This window comes from Hetaerina americana, unplaced genomic scaffold (genome assembly GCF_022747635.1).
Source record: "Hetaerina americana unplaced genomic scaffold, ioHetAmer1.1.p SCAF_60, whole genome shotgun sequence".
NCBI lineage: Eukaryota > Metazoa > Arthropoda > Insecta > Odonata > Calopterygidae > Hetaerina > Hetaerina americana.
In genome coordinates this window covers 2,879,470-2,905,117 of record NW_027287206.1, presented here as the reverse complement: position 1 = coordinate 2,905,117, position 25,648 = coordinate 2,879,470, and the positions used below count along the sequence as shown (strand labels likewise).

The window sequence follows — 25,648 nt, the reverse complement described above, 5'->3', positions numbered from 1 at the left end:
TCTGGGGAATGCGGTGGCTGCGGCATCATTAGTGTGTTGTTTTTGACCAAACATTCGCGCACAAACAACGATGTGTAAGCAGGGGCGTTGTCATGGTGCAAAAACCAATATTTGTTCTTCCACAAATCCGGGCGTTTGTGGCGGATTGCTTCGCGTAAATTGCGCATAACTTGCAGGTAATATTCCTTATCTACCGTTCTACCCTGTGGCAAGAACTGATGATACACCACAACCCTGCAATCGAAGAAAACTGTACACAAAACTTTCACATTCGATCAAACTTGACGCGCTTTTTCGGTCTTGGCTCGTGCTGCAGCTTCCACTGGGATGATTGGGAGTTTGGGAGTTTCCACGCCATAACCATAACCCCATGATTCGTCACCAGTTATGACCCTCTGGAGCAAATTTGGGTCGTCGCGGACAGAGTACAACACTTCATTAGCAATGTTAATGCGTGGCTGATTTTGGTCGAAATTGAGCGATTTTGGTACAAATTTCGCGGCGACCCGCGTCATGCCCAAATCATTGGTAAAAATCGAATGGCACGAGCCAATCAATCGATATATTTAGGTCCTCAGCAACTTCTCTGACGGTGATTCGACGATTTGCCAATACTATTTCCTTCACTTCATCGATGTTTTCCTCTGTTGTTGACGTTCTCGGGCGTCCGGCACGGTCTCCGTCGTTCACATCTTCTCGGCCCTCTGTGAACATTTTTTACCACTGGTAAACGTTGCTTCGGTCCAAGGTAGCTTCTCCATGTGCCACAGTCAATATTCGGAATGCGTCCGCACCCTTAATTTTGTTTTTCACGCGTAATTTGATACAGATTCTTTGATCCATTTTTTGGAACCTGCAAAAATCGAAGACAAGCCTAAACACGTTGAAGCAAAACAGCTGTGAACAATTAATTGTACATTCAAATTGGCCCAACTTTTCGGCATAAGTGAGAGACAAGTACCAACATAACGCAAAAAAAATCGAAAATCAAATATACTAACCCGCGAAAGTTCAAAATTCGTGATATTGTTTTAACAGACCTCGCACACACTGGTGCGGTATACCTCGAAAGTCGGTATTTGGAAGGCCGCTCCAAATAACCTGAGATTTCTGCTAACGTGTGTACTTAAGTCATTAATGTATATTAAGAACAGAAGGGGCCCTATTACACTTCCCTGGGGGACGCCCAAAGTTGCATCTCTATCCGTTGAGCACAACCCATCGATGAATATTATTTGTTTGCGATTTGGCAAGAAATTTCTAATCCATTTAATAATATTCTCATTGATTCCATAGTATTTAATTTTGTGAAGCAGTTTATTGTGTGGGACCTTATCCAAGGCTTTTTTGAAATCTAGAGAATACGTTAATTGCTTGGATCATGTACATAAAATTCGGGAAATAGATGCCAAAACTAGCAGACTCAAGGACTCTTTCATCCCACGGACAATATGGGATAGCAACTACAGAGCTATAGATAGCAGAAATTCCACTTGCCACCCTCAGCGTCTAGAGAATAATTAGTTCTACTCAATTGCATGGACTTTCACTAACCTTGTGTGTTTTGCTGTCAAAACCCTTTCTTTCCGCATGACCACATTAGAATGCCATTAGATAATGAAGTGCTCTTAACAGTATTTCTTACCCTGCTTTGTTTGTTTTTTACTTTCCCCTTCCATCCCTCGTCTCTCTCCGTGAGGGGACCCTCCCGCTACCTGCAGCGTTGGGTCACAATCCCTACCTGTGTCCTTGGGGAAGAGACCGTTGTTTTTGCATGTCCATATGGTAGTGGAATTGCGCCTTCCTGTTTTTCAAATTCTAGCTTTCCCGTTATTGGATTAATTTCATGCTGCATCCTATGGTGCCATTATTTGTTAGATGATAGTATGTCTCTGCATGCATGTTGAATGAAAGGATTTTTGCATGAATGAATACGCCACTGTGGTTATAGTTTTGCATGTATGCGTTGATTTGGCAAGTGGTTTTGTTCCTTTTTATGGGTGGGTTACCTAAAAACCCCCGCCGCACGCCCTTGAGGCGGCTTGCGGGGTATTATGTAGATGTAGAAATGAAAAAAGTGCGGATATGCTGGGTACGGTGGGGTAGAAGAGAGGATTGTTAAGAGAAACCATAAGGAGAGAGGATAGATGGATGAAAAGCATATTGATCGGGTGTCGGATGTTGAAGACTGTGATAGAGACTGTGAATTTTAGGAAAGCGAGGATGGGGCAGGAATAAGATAGGGATGTTGGGCGGAACGAAGGGAGGAAGGAAGTATACGGAGATGGAGGGAGACTTGTACTGGTAGAGTAGTTTGTTGGGTCGTGTTTTGTTTGGAGAGAGAAGATAGTTCTTTGGTAGTTGTGTCCATCTAAAACCTACCTCAACCAGTATATTACCTAAATGAAAAATAAATATTGGTCTCTAAGGTGGTGGAAAGCTATGGATACTAACGTATATTGAGAATATGTACGAAAACCTAGAGTTTATGGTGTAGAGTATCAGTTTCACCCAAGCTTTAAGATTTTTCGGGTTCTAGATCTCCCTGGGAAACAAAGGTGGCTCAGGGAAACTATCTGGCCCCCTACCCTAATATGTGAATTTCACACATGTTTGGGCTTAGTAATACAACTTATAGTTGATCTCTACCGTTACTTGTCAAACCGACCTTTGGGTTGATAACTGTGATATTTATGGTGTAGAGGATGACCTCGAGTGGATCGCATGGCGGCGCGGGAAAATGAGTGGTCGCAGGCAATGAAAGCCGATTATATTCTTCACCAGTGGGCCTAAAGCCTGCTATTCCTTTGTTGATGATTAGATGATTATGCTAAGGCTGTTGGGCTCATTAACAGGAAGGCATGTCACTCAATGTAATCAATTTGCAAGTGACATATTTTATGCTTGGGTGGACATTTGCTATGGCATTGTGACTAAATGGATGATAATGCCATGTAGGAATACAGGCGAGAAAGAAGAGAAACCGTAGCTGAACTGGTCTAACCCGTACGTTATATTTTCCCATGGGTTGGTGAAGAATTCAGAACGAGGAGATGGATGAGCTATCTTTACTTTTAGAGCTTCCTGATTAACACTTTGCCGATCTATTACACTTATTTAAGGAATATCTTATTATCTATCAGCTGCCCCGGGCCGGGTCAACTAGTAGGTTTCTCTCCACCCTTCTTTCCTGTCCATCCCCTATGGCGCAAATGACCTCAGCTGTCGGTCACCTCCCCTAAATACTACTACTACGAATCTTATTGAAACCCTATGTAATGAATAGTATCCCTTCAGTAGATAACGTTTATTCGTCGAACGGGAAATCAAGATAACTTATTACGGAACCAATACCCTAATGTTTCTCCGGCTGATAAATGTATCCATCAAAAGGGTGAGCAATAAGTTTTCAATGCGTCACGACGCTCAGTTGCGTTCAGGGAGTAGGTCGCCGTGCGAAAACATCTTCAGGAGATGCCGTTGGTCACTTTCTCGATCAGGAAGAAAAAGTTGGCATCCAACTGGTTAGGGAATCGGAGATGGAAACTGGTTTTTAGTTACATTGCGAGTTAGTTAGTATCGACGGACTAGAATGAAGATGAGAGGGCGGTTCCGTGAGATGAGAGCGTAATTGACTTAGAGGCAGGCGCAACAGCACGTAGGAGTTTGGCAGCGAGTGGTGCAGGTTTTGGTGCGCTTTTCCCGAGCAATGGGGAAATAAATGAAATCCTCAATCATTCAGAAACGCTCACTCAAATTAAATCCATCGACAGGCGCAGGCAGAGGAATTCTCTCGCGGCAGTGATGGGATGAATTCTTAATTCTTGGAAGCAAGAGTGCAGACAGGGAGCGACTTATAAAAAATCTAGGTGGCGACTGATAAGGAGATAAATATTGGTTCTAATGGGCAAACTAAAGCAGAACCAAGATATGCTCTCCAATGGGAAAGCAGCAGGATTTTTCTTCTCTTTGCGAATAATTCTTCGCCATAGGTTTTTTAACGGAGGCGTGCTCGGCTACAAGAAACAACATGAGGATGATTTGCTATATATTGAGTTTGCAGATGATGTCAGTCAGCTTTACAATGACATTTTCATGATTTTTAGCTTATATGCATACATGCACAATTTTCGACCGCATGATTATGCCACCTGAACAAGATAATGATCGTAGGGTGGTCCAGGAATACGACGCCAGGCGCGCGTGAGAAAATAGCTGACCCAGAATTTGAAACGATAATTTTACCGATAATTATATCCAATCGCTAGTGTTTTTAACTCTGTTTTCAACAAGAGTTTTTTGTAAAACTGAATTTTGTCCATGAATTTCGTTCTTATTGCTAATAAACGTGAGATTACGCATGCTACCATTATTATGAATTTCGATGAATAAATTACAGTAATTGTCATTCATAATGATGAATTTGCGGAGCCAGCTGTAAAATTGTTGAAGTTTTGTTTGCACTTATGGTGTAAACTAACCAGAGTGTGCTACGATCGAAATGTCCGTAGTTCTTCAAGGCATCCTTAATGCCGAAAAAATTTTGTTGCTTCGTGAATTGTCACCATAGCAAGTAAAATATTATACATTAGCTTATCACAATTAAGATGTATGGGCATATAGTTTTTCCAGTGAAAACCTTTAGACTGGGGAACAGGAAAAAGTCACATGGGGCTAAGCCTGAATTTATAGGGAGGAAAAGTTTAACTCAGAGAATATCAAAGTGATGGATTATTCTGGTAAATATATAGTCATAACACTTCGATATTCAGTGAGTTCACGAAAATCAGCCTCCCAATTGGTCGCCATGGTGCCGTTTTGTTTATCCTTCTCCAATCTTCTTCAGCACCAGTTTCCTCTCGTTGCTGAGGGAATAGCCGGAATCTCTATTGAAATTAAGACTCGCCATTCGTATTTCAATTACCTCTTTAATGATACGGTCCCAGTAACCACCGGAGCGGGCCAAGTAACCTTGTTCCATCGAAGTTAACGGATTGATCCATCCCAACGCTGTGTTCAGTGATGGCTGATTTCTCCAACTGCACCAGCCATAGGTATCGCTGGTAGTTCCTCTAACCTGGTCTCAATGGTCCGGCCCGTCTCTCCAATGTAGACGTCTCCGCAGGCACAAGGGACTTGGTAAATGCCTTGGGTCTTAAGGCCGATTGGGTCCTTGGCTCTGATGAGCAGATTTCTAATTTTTCCCGGTGGTTTGTGGACGGCCTCGATTTTAAACCTCTCCAATATCCTGGATACTTTTCCGGAAATCGAGGTGGCATATGGCAAGGAGGCCCTGGCTATTGGTTTCTCCTTTTCCTTATCCTCCTGCGTCAAGCGTACTCGCGGGTTGAAGGACCGTTTAAGAGACAAAGAGATGTCGCATCCGCTATAGCCGTTTTGGAGGTAGGTTGTCTTGAGGTGGCTTATCTCCTCCGGCAAACTGTTCTTGTCGGCGATGGCCCTGGCTCGTTGAAGTAGTGTGTTCAGTACTTCTCGCCACTGGGCTGGATAGTGGTGTCTCTTTCCATTCAGGTATAGACCCCTATGCATCGGCTTACGATGCACCCCATGTCCCAGTGTACCATCATTCTTTCTTTGAATCAGAATGTCAAGGCAAGGGAGTTTGCCCTCGATTTTCAATTTCACTGTGAAGGAGATGTTCTAGTGTTGGCCGTTTATATGTCGCTGGAATTCGTTCAGTGTCTCCTTCCCATGTAGCAGCAGCCTACATGTGGCACCAGAATGCTGGTGAGGTGCTTCACTTAGTTATAGGTGGGGAACTGATGGCACTCAAAATCGGCCTGAGTGGTGTGCCGATCTTGTGGGTCTAGGGCAAGCCATATAATCTGATCAAGTAGGACCTTGGGTTAATTTGACCAAATCTTTGAGTCATTAACCCCTTCTTTGCCCCCATACCCGACCTATCATTTTCAAAGTCATAACACTCATTCTTTCCCCTCCACTATTTCTTGGATTATTTACCTATTTTGACTGTAACCTCCCTTCCAAGCACATGATTATGTCAGTGTAGAGAATATGTCATTCCACCTAAATCATACCCTAGGCAGATATCAAGTTTACTTCCAACTTGAATTTTTATCTGCTTTTCTTTCAAATCACGTATGCCAATTAAGGTTTAAATGGTATTATTTCATGCCCGACCAACCATTATCCACTACTCAAGTATAATAATGTCAATTTTAAAAATATGAAAGACTTGCAGAGCAAATCAAAAATTGAAATAAAATTAAATAATCAATAGTGGGAGTTATTAAATATAATCATTGTTAAATAGGGCTAGAATGATAACTAGTGATATTAAATTAGATCACTACTTATTTTCTGTCCCTACCAAACTCTGGTACTAAATTGATGAATAAATGTCATAGGCAATCTAAAAAGTACACCTAGCTTTGGGCAGAATAGCGCTTTAAATTTGAAATTCCTCACTCAACCTATAGAAATATGTGTTTTAACATAATATCCATATTCTTCTTATGTGTTTCTCAATCCTATTTCTCCAGATAGCCTCATATATCGCCTCAGGGGAATGGATCCAGATGGTGACCCTCTCATATTTGGAGTGAGAGGACACGAAGCACAGGAAATGCTACGAATTGACAACTTCGGAAAGAATGAAGCAAATGTTTATCTAAGGAAAGAACTTGACAGAGAGGTAATATCAAAACATGATTTTGGCAATTTTATATGGCCTAAACAATTCTATTCTTTTATTATACACGAATTAATATTTACATTCAGTGTTTTTCATTAGTATCGGACTGTGCATTCTTTGACCAGAAGTATGCATTGAAAATATTGGCTAGAGTTTCAACATTATCAGACTCATTATTATTCCATATTATTGGATTTAAGAAAATCTAGGCATTAAAAATGGAAGAAGAAAAGCAGACTTTGGCCCTGGGTTAGTTTGTTTTTCTCTATATGTGTACTGGGGATAAATACCATAAATACTCTCAGATTCTCATGTTAATGAAGAAGGGAATAGGTGTATTGTTCAATATTTTTTGCAATCCCTTTAAAAAAATTGTCACAAGAAGAGAATCCTATAGCCAATAAAAATAATTAAGAAGAACTCCAATACCGGTATTTCGGTCACCAGGTGACCGAAATACCGGTATTGGAGTTCTTCTTAATTATTTTTATTGGCTATAGGATTCTCTTCTTGTGACAATTTCTTCAACAGCCATTAGCTCCACATCCTCTATCCCTTTAAAAGATCATGTTTTCTCCCCCTCCCTCCCAACCATCTCCAAAACAGTTCATCCAATGTTTCTTGGCTGGTCTAAATTCTCTACAGAAAAACTAAGGATCCTTTACTTGTCGTAAGTCTGAAGGAGCATTCACTCCAGGTATCATAAAATATATTCAAAACTTATTAGTTTCTGTTAGAGACTCTCCATCTACTTCATCCACCAATTTCCTCCCTCCTATTCCTCACCTTCAATAAGGCAGCTTGTTCCAGGCATTTCTCAGTCGGTCATGAGATATAACTATTGCATTTTGAAACAATGTAGGTAGTACGTACATGATTTTTTTATTGTAGATGAAATAAATATAGGCCATTTATTTGAAATAATTTTGAGCCCAGTCCCATTTTGACACAAGTTATGTAGGAAAATAGTGATCAGAGTTACGTTTTGAGTTTACAATTTATTTTTGAATAAAATTAATCTTGCAGTATGGGTAATATTCAGCCATAGTTCCTTCGGTGACTCATGGTTTACAGCATAAAGTTGTCTCATCTAATCTTTCCCTCTCATTCTGTAAGAAATTTATTGCAACTAATGATACATTGATTGACTTTCCCCTGGAATCTTCCTAAATGAAGGACACTGAAAAATATAGAACAAAGGGCCACAAATGAATGAACTAAGTGTATAGCAAAGTATTCATGTTAATTTGTAAAAACTCATGTACAAGTTATAGTACATGTACTAAACACACCGTTGTTTCATGATGCCATCTATTCTTGATACCTTTTTTTCAAACTTTGATTCTATTCTCATAGCATGACTAGAAAGAATACCACTTTTTCCCATAGTATAAATATTATTTCTCAAATAAGTATTTCCAATTTTTTATTTATCATATGTAGCTGAAAGACGAGTATTCATTTGTTCTTACTCTAACTGATGGAAACCTTGGAGAAGGCAACTTTGTAACACAAGGACTTCTTCTCCTGGTTGATGACATTAATGACAATGAACCTGCATTTCGTCCATTTCAATCCACAATAAACATTCCTGAAAATGCAAGACCAGGTTTTAGTGTGGCAACTGTTGAAGCTGTTGACAGAGATGAAGGACTATATGGCCAGGTAATGTCTTTAGTGAATGATATATCCACTTATTTTTAATGAAGTAGTTTGAAAGACACTAAAATAATAAATGACAATTTGAGAGTGGGGTTATCTACTTATGCACATATTTTTAAGTCTAAATAATTCTGATTACTATTTCATGTTAAATAGCATCCATCATACTGAGTGATGTCAAGATATCCATTCTATCAGTTTTTTGAAACATTAACTGCTACATTCCCTGTAGCTATCTCTCCCTTGCCCCTTCTTATCATTTATTATTTATCTTTCATTTCACTTTACTCTGTTTGTATTTATTTCAGGTAGTGTATTATATTCAAGAATTAGATAGTGATGATGATATTTTTGCAATAAATACAATCGATGGGAAAGGTGTAGTAATATTAAAAGGATCTCTGGACTACGAGAAGAAGTTTCTTTATCAAATACGGGTATTGGCAGTTGACAGGTCCAATGACAATAGGGTAAGTACCAATCTTCAACAAATGATAAGCTAATTATTTATTAATTATTTTCATTGCTATCCGATACAGATATCTCATATTTATTTCACATAATAAGCTTAAAAGTTCAAAAAGCATTAATATCCATATACCTCCTCTTAACGAATACATTTTGAGGTTTAATCAAAGCATTGGAAAATCTAATTAATCTGAATTCCTTGATGGGGTATCAAGACGAGATCTAAAGCATTTTATCTAGTTATTCAACTAAGATCTTAAATTTTTAATGGGTAGGAAAAATAGTCAACAAATGTTAAGAGGCTTGTTTCATATTGAATGTTCGAACTAAATATTTTAAGGTGAATAGTGGGACAGCAGCTATACTGATTAAAGTGGAGGATGTTGAGGACCAACCCCCTGAATTTAATCTTGTTAACCCAGTCACTAGAGTAAGAGAAGATGTACCAATTGGATCTCCAGTGTTACAAGGCAAGAAAGAAATTATTTTCTCCATGTGTTAACAGTGATAACATCATGTGACCAAAAATGATTAAACTTCCCAAGTTGTAACGATAGAGCATAAAATTTTCTGTCTTTTTTAGTTAAAGCTGTTGATGGTGATCGAGGAATAAACAATAAAATTAAATATTCTATTACTAAAGGACCTCAGGATCTTTTTGGTATAAATGTGAATTCAGGAATCATATATACTTTGAAAAAACTGGATAGAGAAAGTCCTTTCAATAGCAATGGAGCATATGTGCTAGAAATCATGGTAAGCTAAAGGCAATTTTATCTTCTGCTAATAATTTTGATTCCATTTTATGATGTGTTTTAGTGTAAGCCTTGATTGCAATAATTTCACACAGGTTTAGATGACTTGCTCATATTGTCTGCAACATCTTGAAAATCTCTGTAAATATATTATATAAAGTTTGTATTTATCACATTAATTTTTAATTCATTTTTACAGCAACATAAAATTTTCTATCTACCAAAGGATATGTTCAATGGTAATAAAATTACATACTGTTTATCATAGTATACATACTACTATTTTTGAAGAAAACTTTTGCAGAAACATTATCTAAAGAATTTCAATGGAATTTCAAAGTTCCAGCATTCAAATATGGCTTAATATATTCATGCAGACTTATTATTTTTATTGGCATATCTTACTTAGTCATTGGAGAGGATCTTTTTGCTGAGTTTTATCATAGGTCATATCATAAGATAAAATATTCTGTCATACATACGGACTGTCCCAAAAGTGGAATAAATCAGGGGAAAACTTCATTGTAGATTAAATACAAATTACTAAAACTCTCCAAAACAGCAATCTTGTGTATCAACACACTGATGTCAGCGCATCTTCCATGCTTCTCGTATGCTTCCTGGAAGGTATCGAAGGGATTCTCACTCAGTCACCTCATTACAGCCTCTTTGACATAATTTAGTAGTCCAAAATGGTACTCAAAGGGGCTGTACTTGGGTCATACTCGAGGCTCATATCTTGTCACCAGTAACCACCTATTCTAAAAGAATTGGGTCACTTTCACTGTGATCCAAGCGGTTCAAGGCAAAATTGTCACACAAGCGGTCTTCTGACAGCACCTTGGGAACCATCTTGGCACATATTTCTCATAGCTAAATCTTCTGTAAGAATGCAACGCATTTGGTTTTCTGAATTTGCACTCTCCTAACATTCTGATACTGGGGGGCCAATCAAAATTGAGCATGTGACTCACTTTTTGCACACTTACATCACACTGTTGTTGATGGATGTCCAGGGCATTCCTCATCGTCATTCATATATATATTATTATTATTAGGTAATCTACCTGCTAAGGTACGTTTTTGGATGGACATAATTACTAATTAAATAATTTGTGATCCTTAGCAAAACACAACATCCTACTCTACATCAGGTCCCTCGTCATCTCTGAGTACTTTCTTCCTCCCTTCATCCCGTCCAACATCCCTATCCTGTTCTTTCCCTTTCCTCGTTTGCCTAACATTCTCCCCTCAATTACAGTCTTCAACATCCCACTGCCGGTATATACCCCATTCATCCACTTTTCCTGCCTCCATGGGATTTCTCCCAACAAACCCCTCTCTTTGCCCACCATACCAAGTACTTCCTCATTTGTTTTCTTCTGTGTCCATTTCACCTTCTCCATTTTCCTCCATACCCACATTTCAAAAGCCCACAGTCTACGTCTATCCTCCTGCTTCAATGACCATGTTTCCACGCCGTACATAGCTACGCTCCATATAAAAGTTTTTATGAGTCTTTTCTTAACATCCTTACTCAACGTCCCTCTCATCAACTCCCTCCTCCTTGTAAAAGCCTCTTTGCCTAGTGCAATTCTTCTCCTTACGTCCCTACTACTTTGACCGTGTTGATCCAAAACACTTCCAAGATACGTCAACTGTTCTACCTGCTCTAGTTTTTGCCCTCCTATTTTAATGTTTAGCTTAGCCTTTTTCTTTCTAGTAAATCGCATAACCTTTGCTTTATTAATATTGATTCTCATCTCATACCTGTCGCACTGAATTTCCAATTCACTCAGCAATGCTTGTAACCCCTTGACTGCCTGACAAACTAAAGCTTGGTCATCAGCAAACCTAACTGATTTTATGAATTCCCCGCCCACTTTCATTTCTACCTCCAGCTCTTCTCATGCCTCTTTAATCATTTCCTCTGCATACAGGTTGAACAGCAATGGTGATAATGGGGAACCCTGCCTTACACCTCTTCCTAACACTGCCCATCCGGACTCCCCGTTCCCCACCTGCACCTGAGCAGTCTGAGACATGTACAGGTTGCGGATTAGCCTCCTTTCCCTCCAATCTATCCTCATTTTCTGCAATATACCCATTAGTTTTTCCCAATTCACTCTATCAAATGTTTTTTTAAAATCTATGAAACAGGCAAATACCTCCTGGTTGTATTTTATATTCCTCTCGATTAATAATCTCATTATTGCAATGGCATCACGCGTACCTCTCCCCTTCCTAAACCCAAACTGATCATCCCCTAAGTCATCATTTGCCCTACTCTCTATCCTTTTGTTTTTGATCCTGAGAACAACTTTAGCAGCTTATATATATATATCCCAGAAGTCCCTGACCCAGCAAAGAAAACACTAAAATTTTGGAAAAAATGTATTTATGCTTCAACGTAATCTCATTTTAGCTCTCTACACTTTTCCGAGAGATGTTCAATAAGTTCTGTACCCTTTTTTATTATAAGAACTGTCTTGCTCCTCAAAATAGCCATTAACTGCCGACATCACTTCTTCATGGTTGGAAAATCTTTGGCCACCGAGCCATTTTTTCATGTTTGCGAACAGAAACTAATCCATGTATAAATACAAACACATGAAGTATTTTTATTTAGGTTAAAATACTACCTCAACACTTACAAATAGCCTGTATACATGTTTCATGCTATCAAGCCAGAATAAGCATCTTCTCTTTGAATCACTTCTTAGGTTCAGCTCTTCATTCTATATTAGACTCTAGCACATGCACTGTTTTCATTTTATTTGGTTTTAAAATCAAAGTGATAAGGTCTCCACATTACACATTATTTTGCTCTGTTGAGAAATGCCATAATGATATTTTGGAATTTTGAGTTACTATTTAACATACTCTTGTTTTAAATTTTTTGCATTGGTTTAATATTTGTAATTATAAATTGGTCTCTCGAAAAATTTTATTCAACTCTACAACTTGATCTCTTTGAATAGCCTCAATACATACATTTACAATCACTTTTTTAGGAAATCATGACTTGATGTTTGGAAAATGTAAAATTACTTTATATTATTATATTTTATGAATCTATGATCAACTTTTTTCCAATTTTAATGTCAAGGCACAAGAGGTATCCAAAAGAATTTCTCCAGCCCCAACAGCCAAAACAGAAGTAACTGTGATAATATTAGATGTCAATGATGAAGTGCCAACTTTTCGAAGTAAATTTTATATAGCTGAAGTTAATGAAAATGCACAATCAAACACTCCAGTTACTTTCTTAGGTGGTTCCATACCTCAGGCCTTTGATCATGATCAGGTAAGACCTTGAAGCTCATTATTATTGTTCTTAGATAAAAAAGATACTAGACCTCACTCTTTCTCTTTCATTATTTTTAAAAATGTATTGAGCCCAGAAATAGGCATGAAATGTGCATAATGGAGACTAATCTTATACCCTTAATTATGCTTTGTCTTTGCATAAAAACATAATGAAAGATACACTATATTCTTGATCAGCCCTAGTTTTCCCACAGTGAATTATTTATTTTTTTATTAGAGGCCAATTTGGGTTTAAGGCAATTTTCACTCATGTTGTGATGATTAAATTAATAATTAATGTTGATTGGTCGGGTAAAAATTGAGCTGGGATACCTCCGACATGTATTATATGTTACACAATATTTTAATGTTTTCAAGTAATTTTTAATTTTTTGTTAAGTTACACACCCTTTTCCACATATTCTCCTAAGTAATTGTTTAAAATCAACTTTTTTAAGTGTAGTAACCCTTTTAATGGGAAAGCCTTGACAAAAAGGTAAAGCCTAATTAATAACACTGTAATATTAAACATACAGACATAAGTAGACTGACAATAAATCAATATACTCAATAATTTAGGGAAGAGTCATTATTGGCATTAATAATTTGAAAAATGAGTAAGTGTAATTTTATTTAATTGGCTTACGGAGTGGTTTGAAAGATGTTTTTCTTTGTGAAAACCCAGTGAATAATTTGTGGTTGGCCAAAAGATACTCTTGGCCTATAATGAAGGGAACACATCTATGTACAAGAATGTATGTCCAACCAAAACATATTTTTTACATGTTCTAACGACCAATCACACCACTATTTGAATTTATAATTATCATTTTAATGAGATTTTTAGAACACATAGTTATCTTATTACATGCTGTGGAACAAAAAAATATGGAAAAATTTTAATTCCAGGGAAGTAATGGCACTTTCCTAATGTATATTGATGGTGATGGTGGAGTATTTGAAGTAACACCACAGCGTGGTGTTAATGAAGCAGCTTTCTTGATAAGAGTACGAGAGCCAAAAAAGCTGGATTATGAAAGAGTGACAGGTTTGTATTCTTGAATTTAAGTAAGCATTGTTAACTGCTTATGTTAACTGTTTTATGTAAATCAACATTGAAATCAGCATGCTCTTCAGTTACAATGTTTCATTCATTGATGTTTTGACCAAAGCATGTAAATTGGTTTTAAAGCCATTTCTGAGAAACTCTTTCATGAAGATATTCGCCTTTTTCCCATGGTTAAGGGCCCTTGATATAGCCTTTCTCTTAGAGATACAAAATGCTGTTTTCCAGTCATGAACTTCACCCTTGTTGCCAAAGAAACTGTGCCAAACCACCCCAAAAGAAGTGTTGTTCCTGTGACTGTATACATCCGTGATATGAATGATAACATCCCAGAATTCTTAGAAGATCTTTATGAGGTATGCAAAGTGTTATTTCTATTATTTCATCAGCTTTTGCAGAATGTGACTTTGGTTATCTTGTAGTCTTTCAAATAGATACTAAAAGTCAATTTAAATTTTGAATAATATGTTATAATGCCATATTTCTCCTAATTTCCCATCCCACCCATTCCTAAAGCCTCAGTTTTGGGAAAAGTTTTAATCCCACTAAAGATCTCTTTCATACCATTGTGAAAAAAATCACTGCCATTATCAAATAAATGAATTAAATGCTTCAAATCTAATGGTTTGACTTAAAACAAATTCAGACTAAGTCATTCGGATATGATGAAAACTGCTACCCAAATAATCTGGCATGTGTTATGCCTTAATTGGATATTAAATGTATTATAATTTGCACGTACCGCTCTAGTCTGTAAAAATTTCACTCATAATGTACTGTCATGCATCTAAATGATAACTACAACTTTAACTTTAGGTAACTGTGGCAGAAAATTGTGGTATTGGAACCACAGTAGCATGGGTGCAAGCAATGGACAAGGACTCAGGAGTATATGGAACTCATGGTATACGGTATACCAATCTGGAAGGAAGTGTGGCAAATATGTAAGACAATTTAATTTAATTTACTGATATATATATGAGTGAAGGGACTAAAATAGTGTTGCAACCATATTGCAGGAATACTAAGTATCAATGCTGCTATTTTAGTCAATGTAATGGCTTTATTTATGTCTATTGCCATTTTATAATGTTATAGGCTTACAATGAAAATTAATTGTCAAATCCAGTGCAACCATTGCCTTAAAAATATTCACGATAGTAATTAAATAGATGTTTATAAGAAAAATGTGAATCCAAAAATTTAATCTAAAAATCATTTACCTAGACTGGGTCTTGAAATCCGGATCCCTTAATTTCCAATTGGGTGCTTGAACCAATTCAGCTATATCTCAATTCTGTTTACTGGTCAACAGGCACCATATATTAGACAAATAACATCTCTCTTACGAACAATCTACCGTTTACATTTCTAAGGTTTAGATGTACACAAATTGATTTCCATATCCAGGGGGGGAGGGGAAAGGTTCATGATCCAAAGGTGATTAATGCCTGGTATAAAATTAAAGAATTCGCTCTAGATTTTGTCTGAAATTGGCCACATCACCATATTTTGCATTTATCAAAATCTCTCTTAAAAGGACATGAAATCATTATGACATTTTGGGACTAGTCAGAAGTTTGTTCTTCAGAGGTTCTCATCCAAGATCATTCCCACAAACATGTCCTGAGAACACATTTTCTTTATTGCTAGCCATTCCCCATCTGCCCGAGAGCACCTACAAAAGTAGTGTGCAAGACTATTGGCCACAGTAAAAGTGAGACAGAGGAAAACGGATGAATTTGAAATTGGCATTTTGACCCAAGATAGCACTAAATTTACCAACACTTCTAAAGCCTTTTTTTCAGCAGCCTTAACATCTTCCTCGCCCAATTCTTCCATTTGGATAGTTTGGTAGAAGAACTGGGACACCCTATCCTTTTGTTTCTCTGTTCTGATATTTACCAACAATGATGTCACATACTGTTGAGGCATAGTAGGTGTGAAACACTTAGTGCCATGAACATCACCTTCATTACCAATAAAATTCTAGAAATACCTTGGTATACCTCAATCTTACAACCCTCATCTTTTATTTGGCCTTAATAAATTAGTTTGCCTTGAGTGGAGACATATAGAGAACTCCCATCAGCTCCATACCCTTATCTCCGCATTCATCTGATACAACCAAACCACAGTAATTAACCCAAAGTTTGGTTTGATATATGCAATACAATTCTTTCTAACCTTCATTTCTCAGAGTAGCTCCACTTTACACCATGCCTTAACCTACCTTTCCCTCACTGGTTCATAATAAGTAAACAAGTTCTTTTGAGGGTCATGTTTTCAGATTCGCCCCAATCTGGGGATCATATCATATTCCTTGACTGTTTGATACATCTCTCCTGGCACAAGATGACACAAACTCTCTGGTTAAAATGGACATAGATGCTTTCTTCGCTTCTATTTTGCCCTCATCCTTTCTTCTTCTCAGTTTCTCAGTATCTATCCCCATCTCCACCATGCATATCTCCAAAACCTTTGATTATTATAGCCAGTTTTTGATCTGGAATTGCTAATGTTATTGTTTCTCAACCTGCTTTTGCCCAATCTTTTATCATTTTTTAGCTTCCCTCTCTCACCCATAATATTTATTCTAGGCATACTTTAAAATTTCTTCATAGATCTCAATGACTGGTGCTTGTCATCTCCTGATAATTGTAATTTTTCTCTGTCCAAATAAGCCTTGATTTTAGTAGTGCCTTAGGCAATCTGCTGGAATCTATCTCCCATAATTGGACATAAACTTGGTCTTCTTCATGTAATTTTCCAAGAATAATGCTAGTCACTTCCAAGTCTCATTTTGCTGCCATATTTCTGTAAATTGTGCATTTTCATGAGATATCCTTTCATGGATGTGTCCAGACTCTTATATCAATGCAAAAGCTCTTTATGGATCATTGCTTTATTCATCAAGTCTTAGTATATTACACAACCAATCTAGAATTTTCCATGTAATTTATGCACTTTTAAATTCAGCAGAATCACCCAGAAATTCATTGTTGACAGTCTTGCAGAGCACAGACAACATGATAGTGGCAGACTTAGTATGTCTCATTGATTGACTTTAGGGTAACTGTGCACCTTGAGCTTTAGCATAGTCCTTTATTGCCTTACTTGCATCTCAAAGGAGAAATTCTACCTTCACTCACAATGATCTTGTGAAGTGATATTTAAAATTCAGATTTGAAATCTTGCTCACTGACTCATAGTTGTATGCTGCAATATTGTACATTCTGACTCAAGGTACTTGTGGAGCATTCCATACACTAAATCAAACTCCTTTTCACACTTAAGAAATATTAATGCCCAATTCTCTTGCTTGTGCAGGCTAACCCATTCATCCTAAGACCATAGTCTGGCAACACAAATAACTTGACTAATTTATTCCTCAGGCACACTATATTTAAAATAAAAGACCTCCTTTTGGCTTTTATTGAGAGAAACAATGGAACAATTTTGAATTGTAAAATACATTCGCCTTGATCAGGGTCTGGCCCAGTGCTTTAGCCACTTAAGCTACTGAGGCATCCTAATACATCCTGTATTTTTTCTGAAGTCCTGATCAAGGTGAAAAATTTTTACACTTTGAAATTGTTGCATTGTAATGTAAATAAGCTGATGACTCCATTAATATTACTGCTGTGGCATCTTTCACAGTTTCTCTGAAAAGAGGTACAATTTACTCTCACTATCACTGGAGCTTGCTACTAACAAAAAAAGACACATGAAACTCCATTCCAGATTTTGCTAAAATTATTTTTAATTGTAGAAAAATGCGATGGTGAATTTCAATTTTCAGCCATTACTAATTTTTCTAGCTGGCAGAGCCATTTGAACATCTTATTCTCCTTCAATCATTTCCCTGTGGTTCTGCATGTTTCCATAATACTTATGTATTTGATTTGCTACATTTAAATGAGTTGCTGTAGACTCCTGCCACTTTTAACTGTAGTTGTTCCTCGGTGGTAAAGAGGAGCATTTTCAAATGATGGATAGAGGGAGAAGGAAGAAAATTCGTGAAAGAGAAGAAGCATGGAGGAGGTTGAAGTTAAAGTGAGGAAATGAGTAGTGTTAGGTGAGGATAGATACCACTTTGTAAAATGCAATATACTGCGTGAACATCAAACATTCTGGGTAGGGAGGGCAGTTCCTTTCCTTGTGCTACTTGTGTCTTCTCCAGAAGACCTTGTACCAGAAAAAGCACTCTGCTTGGGTGAAGTTGGGGATGCTCCAAGGCAGCATAGCATGCAGCATGCAGACTAAACCTATTACCAGTGAAGAGGCAATTAAGATTATCACATGTTGCATGGCTGAACTGAAGCTAGCACTAAGACTAACCCTGACTAATTCAGTTGGACTCTTGCACTGGATTGACAGAATTACTGGCTGACTCAGTGATGCACCCTAATGGGCCAGTATTGGAAAGCACCCTGGAATTCAGATCAATTTTCAAATTTTGAAGTACTCGATCCATATTACCAACTCTTGTTCCATAATGACAAAATGAGAGAATGGAATGAAATTACTACTAAAAATAATCAGAGTCGTATACACTGATCCTAGGTTTCATTTCACTTTGATTCAGCTTTCAGTTGTAGTCTCAGGAACAAATGGAACTGGGAACTGAAAAGCCAAATTGGTCAATCACTATTTGTAACATAACAAAGCAAAACGAAGTAGTCATTCTTGAGTCATTGCTGAATAACTTGATTTCATGATAATATGAACATTTGCAAAGCTAGATGATAGGAAGTTCCTTCATCCAACTCACAGGAAATGAATCTGCAAAGTGTGAGGTGATATTAAAAAACAATAAGCTTGTCAAAAAATTATTTTCTTCTCCTACAAAATGAGAACCCTTTCCTCATGTTGAATGTAAAGGTGTTGCATTGCTAAAGAAATTACAAAATAAGCATAGGATGGACTCCTTTGTTTCTTGTGTAATCACTATGTGCTCCTACCTTTTCATAGAAGTTAAAATAGACCAGTAAAAACAGGTGAACATTGTCTTATGTTTGCTGACACTCATTAATTTGTGCAAATGTTCTCTATTCTTTCTGATCTACTCAGCTCTTTAATGATTAAACCAGCCATCTAGTATTTGCCAGAAATCCCATATGTCCCTTTTCCCAACAATATTCCATTTCATTGCATGCATTAAATAATATTTGTACTTTTCAAGGCTGAGATTGGATGAACTGACTGGTGTGATAACAACTGGAGTGAATGGTCCAATATTTGATCGTGAATTAGTGTCAAAGCATTATTTGACAATTGAAGCTAGAGACCATCTTGGACAAGGTAACAGGTGAGTGTGTTGTGTAAGATAATCAACCCATTACCCTAATTAAATGGAACTATTAGTTAAGAGGACATCCTTAAATTTAGACCATTTTCGGCTAGTTTACTATTCCCCCATTTGCAAATATCCAAAAAATATCAGCCTCTTTCGATTTCATGTAATAATGAGCACCCTTATTATTAAATTCCAAAGAAACTGCGGGAGATGCCGCAACAGTAACTTTTAACGGTCCCAGTCAAGGCGAATGATTTTTACGCTCTGAAATAGTTGCATTGACCCTTATTATTATATGAAACACAAGCCTAGTACATCTAATTATTAGAGAGTCCAATTAAAACGTCTCTACATGTTTCTTGAGATATGAATAGTCAATTATTAACATTTAGAAACATTTTTAAGCATAAATTGCAGTTTTTTATAAAATATGATGACATCATGTCCTTGCCACTCATATCAATCTGTCATAGGCACCACTATGATACAGGATAAACTTTGTATCACAGTACAGAGTATACCCTGTATTGTGATACATCTTTATGTACAGCTCAAACTAAGACATTCACTTCCTTTCAAAACCAAAAGCTACAAGGTGTCCCAATAAGTTTTCTCTTCAAAAGTTATATGCTTCCTGCAAATTCTAATGAAATATCTACATGAAAGCTTATTAGCGCACATTTTGTTTGCAAACAAGAGGATTTCTCCAATTCATAGTAGATATTATTCAAAGAATAACAACTTCACTTGCAACAATTTTTTTATGGAAATAAAAAGGTTGTGACAGCACACATGCACACAGCACACATGGCTTTTACCACATGAATGTTAATGCTTGCAGCAGCTGCTTTTGTCATTCCCATGAATAAATTAATTACTGTCCAATAAAATCATATTTTTCAACATAATGAAGAAAATAAATCAGTTAAACTTTCCACACCGGAAAAAGAAAGCAATGAGCTCCTTAAAAGCCTTATCACTTAAGATAATTATGAATTTCAACAACCGTGTTAATAGCTATGCACCTTTTAATTCTATAATAGAAACACTGTGCAACTGACCATCCATATAGAAGATGTGAATGATAATCCACCAAAATTCACTCAAAACAAATATGAAGCAAGACTGATAGAAAACCAAGATAACTTTGATGTACCTCTTGTTGTTGAAGCTCATGATGCAGATCTCAATGGTACGTGGAAATTAATATTAGTGTTTCAATGTATTCCTAATCATTTGTAGAGTATGGCTGCATTAACTCCAATACAGTTATTATGCATCCAAAGAAGATCTCGGGAAAGGGTAAGGGTTGAGCTCCTTAAAGGCCTTATTGACAGAAATAACAATTAGAATGCAACCGAATAGATATATTTGTAAAAATATAATAAGCATTGGTAAATTTTACTGTTACAGGGACCAAAAACAGTGATATCTTCTACAGCATTGTGGCAGGAGATCCAGATAATAATTTTACAGTAAATCCAGAAACTGGTGTGATTTCGCCAACAAAGCCTCTTGATTTTGAGTCAATAAGAGGGAAATCAGATATTCATGAAATAAATCTAGTCATAAGAGCACAGGATCAGGGAAATACACCCCTGCACACAGATGTTCCTCTAAATATTTATCTTCTTGATGTCAATGATCACAGCCCAGTTTTTGAAAAACCCCATTATCGACGGGCCATTCATGAAGATATGAGTGGAGGAACATCTATACTACAGGTTGTCCATGTTGATAAATAAAATATTTTACTAGATTTAAATTATATATAAATGAGAAATTATAAAATTCAAATCATAAACCTTCACAATTCACAATCTCATGAACTTTTCATAATCATCAATTTTTCAGAATAAATAGTTGACAAATGCCTAAAAAATACTATGAATAATATTTTATTATAATTACAGGTAAAAGCATGGGACAATGATGGATCAGCACCCAATAACTTTGTGGTTTATAGAATAGAATCTGGAGCTGAAGATAAGTTTGTGATTGATCCAAACAGTGGAGTAGTGAGTGTGGCACCTGGTGCTAACCTTGATCCTGATCGTACATCTCCAAGAACCATGATGTACTCTTTGAAGGTTATAGCTCTAGATGGTGGATCTGGAGTACAGCAGCACACAGCAACTGTCCCGGTGGAAATTGGTATCATTGATGTAAATAACAAAGCTCCTTCATTTGAAGGGTCTGGCTCAGTACGTATAATGGAAAATGCCCCTATTGGGAGACACATATGGACTGCCAGAGCCACTGATCCAGATGATGACCCAATTTTGAGGTATTGGATTGATTGGAAGGCATCAGAAGTTCGTGGGGAAGATGGTGTTGTACTATCTCCTTTTGGTGGAATGGGAGAATATAACACAACAAGCCTTTTTGAGTTGACTCCAATTGATGGGTTTTTAAAGGTTGCACATCTATTGGACAGAGAAAAAGTGGAAGTAATTAAACTGGTCATTGGTGTGGAAGACACTGCCACCACATCTGGGCCCCAAACAGCTTCCAGTGAGTGAGATACCTGTTGAGATCATACATAACCCAAAGCACTTGAAATATTGTGAACTTAAAAATTGCAGAGATAACAATTTCATAATTTTAAATTATATTTTTTTAAGCTACTGTCACAATCATTATTGATGATGAAAATGACAACAACCCAAAGTTCAGGAAACCTTTTTATCGCCGTTCAATCACTGAAAATAGTAAAAATGGATTGCCAATAGCTAATGTATTGGCTGATGATGCAGACAGAAACCGAACAATCACTTACTCCCTAGAAGGTAAGACAAACTTTGCATATTACAATAAATATTTTAGAGTGGGCACCTTTATGCTACCAATACTACTTTCAACATGTATTTGTCTTATGACGTTTTTAAGATAATTTTTCAAAAAACTACTCTTTGAATTTGAAATAAATCATTTCAAATAATGTGCGCATACATGTATGAAACACCATCAAGTGTTTTAAAAGACCAAATGGTTATTTAGTATTTAAAATATTGAAGTCCAAAGAAGTCAACAAGATATAATAATAATAATAATAATTTTATTGGACATTAAACAAAATAGTTTTGCAATAGTCTTCGTCAAAGAGATACATAGTTTAGAGATTATGGTTACATAAACACATATTTAGATACAACGGGTAAATATCAAAATTCTCAAAATACATTTGGTGAGACAAATGATTGTATGTCTATCATGGACCACACAATTTTTGAATCAAAAAACTCATTTACTGAGTAGAATGCTTTTTTAGTCAGCCAGTTCCGGATAACTTTCTTAAACTTGGGCACACTCACAACTTTGGCCTCAGAGGGCAATCTATTAAACAAACGAATTTTTAGAATATTGAAAGAATTGCTGTTCTTGGCTAATCTGCAATAGGGAATGTCTAGTGTATCACTGTTCCTTGTATTATGAGAATGGAAGTTAGACCTTTTCTCGAAAGAGCTAAGGTTTTCCTTAATATTACATAGGCATTTATAGATATACAGACTATGCAGAGTCATAATGCCTGAATTACAGAACAGAGGTTTACAATGTTCTCTTGGGGGTGAAAAGGAAATAATTCTGACTGCCTTTTTTTGCATCTTAAATAACATATTTGTGGAAGGTGAGTGGCCCCAAAGTACAATACCATAGTCAATGTGGCAATGAAATAGAGCATAGTATACCTGAATAAGGAACTCTTTTGGAATAATATATTTGAGTTTACGTAACATATACACAGCCTTTGACAATTTTCCAAGTGTGCCCAGTATGTGAGGCTCCCAAGTCAATTTTTGGTCGAGTTCGAAACCAAGTAATTTAATGGTACTCGGGGGATTAGATATGGTACTTAGTGAGAAGACCAGGGACTGAGTTTTATCATTATTTAGAACCAGACTGTTTGCAGAAAACCAGTTTGATGCTTCTGATAAACACAAATTAGTTGTAGTACTAGAATTAACATTTTTAGTCTCGTGAACAAAAGTGGTATCATCAGCATAGAGTATGGACTTGCAGGAGACATTTGACGGTAGGTCATTAATTAAAATAAGGAATAAAAGAGGGCCAAGGACTGAACCTTGAGGAACTCCATAGACTAATTTCAGGGGTGAGGAAAGATTGTTATTAGTGCAAACATATTGGGATCGATCAGTGAGATAGGACTCAAAAAATTGTAATTCAAGATCATGGAAACCATAATAATGAAGTTTTTCCAGAAGAATTGGATGAGCAACACAGTCAAATGCTTTAGAAAGGTCACATGCAGTTATAACAATGGAGGATTTACTTAGAAAAGCATTTAGAATTTGATTAATTGCGGACTCGACAGCTGAAGTAGTGGAGTAGCCTTTACGAAAGCCAAATTGCGAAGGAGAGAATAAATTGTTAACTTGAAAGTGCTCATAAACCTGAACCTTAATAGCCTTTTCAAAAATTTTTCCAAATACTGGTATTAAAGAAATAGGCCTATAGTTGGACGATAACGTTTTGTCTCCTTTTTTATGAATAGGTATCGTTTTTGATATTTTCAAAGCATCAGGAAAGATGCCCGATTGAAAGCAAGAATTTAGAATTAGCGCCAGGGATACTTCTATGAAACCCACAAGATCTTTAATTAAGTTGACCGATAGCCCATAGACATCGGTACATCTAGAGTATTTCAAGGTTTTGATAATTTGACGGATTTCCTCTTCCGTAATCCATTTCCATTTGAAGGGAGATAATGTTGCTGGTGAATTATTAAGAAGAGGCAAGGCAGTGCTTGGAGTTGAATCAAAATTTGACACAAGGTCAGCAATTGATTCTATGAAAAACTTATTCAGGTCATCAGACTTAAGTGGAAGGTCCAGGTCACCCCTCGAATGACCAATCTCCTTATTTATGATTGAAGTATGTCATCAACTTTGAGAATATCAATAAAACACTTTATAAAATTTACAGGTCATCGTTCAATAACTGACATGGTCCACCTTCATTGGGAGACAGGAGAAATAGTGGTTGCCAATAAAATTGACAGAGAAATACAGTCATGGCTTAATTTCAGTGTCAGAGCCACGGATTCAGGTATACCACCACGATCAAGTCTAGTTGAAATATATGTTCAAGTTTTGGATGAAAATGATAATAATCCATATTTTTTTGGAGATGTTAGTAATGTGACAGTACGAGAAGATGCTCCTGTAGGTAAGAGCTATACGATTTGTGAAATTTAAATTATTATACATTAAAAGTGAGACTAATGAAATACTGATACTATTAATGATTAAAATATATAAATTTGAACTTCATATTTTCAGGCACTATAATTTCTGTGATAGAAGCAAGAGATGTTGACATTGGTGATTATGGCAAAGTGACTTACTTATTAGATAGAAGATCCTCACAGGTAATAAGCTCTCCCAAATTAGATAGCCATAACTAAATATATTTTCTGTCATCTGATTGGTGCAGAAGCCAGTATAATGACTGAACCACCTTGAAGGATTGGGTTGTATTACCTTCACAAAAATAACATGAGAGTCTTGGTTTTTAAGAACTGCAGCCATGTTTTTCAAGATTTTGCTTAAATAATTACAAATCATGCATGTTTCTCTGCCATCTAAATGGCCTTGTTTATGCTATCCAACTGAGAGGCAAGGTTATTGATCAGTCATTGAGTTTTATTAAATTTGGCTAAACTATTGGGATCAACCTATTGAAATTTTGTTTACTGCTCAATATACCTACTGAATATTGTTACCAGTTCCAAGAGAAGATTATTTTTTTATTGAACTAAAAGCATTATTATAATTATTTGGTAGTCTACCATTTTTAAGGTACATTTGGTTGGACAGAGACTGAGCTTCATCATGTTTCTTAGTTTTCTCTACTAAGATGCTACCTGACATTTCAAGCATACTTTCCACCTCCCATTATAACCTTTGTTTTGTTTAAATTGATTAACATCCCATGCATATCACACTGACATCCCAAAAAGCTCAGCAATGCTTACAATCCCCCTAGGCTGACTGACAAACTAAAGCTTGACCATCCTTCAATCTAACTGATTTTAAGTTGCCCCCCTGTAGTCATTCCTATCTTGAGTTTTCTTCCTATGCCTCTTTCATCATTTCATCCATGAATACGTTGAAAAGTATGACTGATAGGGGACAACCCTTTCCCCTGTATTACTCCGCTTTCCAACGTTGCCCAGCCCGAACCCCCCACCACTCGCAACTGAGCAATCTGAGACATGTACAGGTTGCAGATAAGTTTTGCTCTACCCCTATTCTGTAATGCATTCATTAAGTCTACCCAATTAATTCTATTATACACCTTCTCAACATCTACAAAACAAACAAACACATCCTAATTGTATTCTATGTCCTTTTCTATTAGCCATCTAATTACTATTATGCCTTAGTGCCTAC

General features: G+C 36.7%; 1 protein-coding gene across 1 annotated transcript in view; it reads left to right on the top strand.

The window, feature by feature from the left end:
- Positions 1-25,648, top strand: part of Cad88C (cadherin 88C) — a 63,547-nt gene that overhangs the window by 7,787 nt on the left and 30,112 nt on the right. The window contains exons 2-17 of the mRNA XM_071594395.1: positions 6,525-6,676; positions 8,120-8,341; positions 8,647-8,808; positions 9,147-9,276; positions 9,390-9,562; positions 12,671-12,868; positions 13,780-13,918; positions 14,165-14,292; positions 14,753-14,880; positions 19,122-19,247; positions 20,279-20,427; positions 20,649-20,959; positions 21,149-21,749; positions 21,860-22,024; positions 24,180-24,422; positions 24,536-24,624. Of these exons, the coding sequence (XP_071450496.1) occupies positions 6,525-6,676; positions 8,120-8,341; positions 8,647-8,808; positions 9,147-9,276; positions 9,390-9,562; positions 12,671-12,868; positions 13,780-13,918; positions 14,165-14,292; positions 14,753-14,880; positions 19,122-19,247; positions 20,279-20,427; positions 20,649-20,959; positions 21,149-21,749; positions 21,860-22,024; positions 24,180-24,422; positions 24,536-24,624 (3,116 nt within the window). The remainder of the gene's footprint in view (positions 1-6,524; positions 6,677-8,119; positions 8,342-8,646; positions 8,809-9,146; positions 9,277-9,389; positions 9,563-12,670; positions 12,869-13,779; positions 13,919-14,164; positions 14,293-14,752; positions 14,881-19,121; positions 19,248-20,278; positions 20,428-20,648; positions 20,960-21,148; positions 21,750-21,859; positions 22,025-24,179; positions 24,423-24,535; positions 24,625-25,648) is intronic.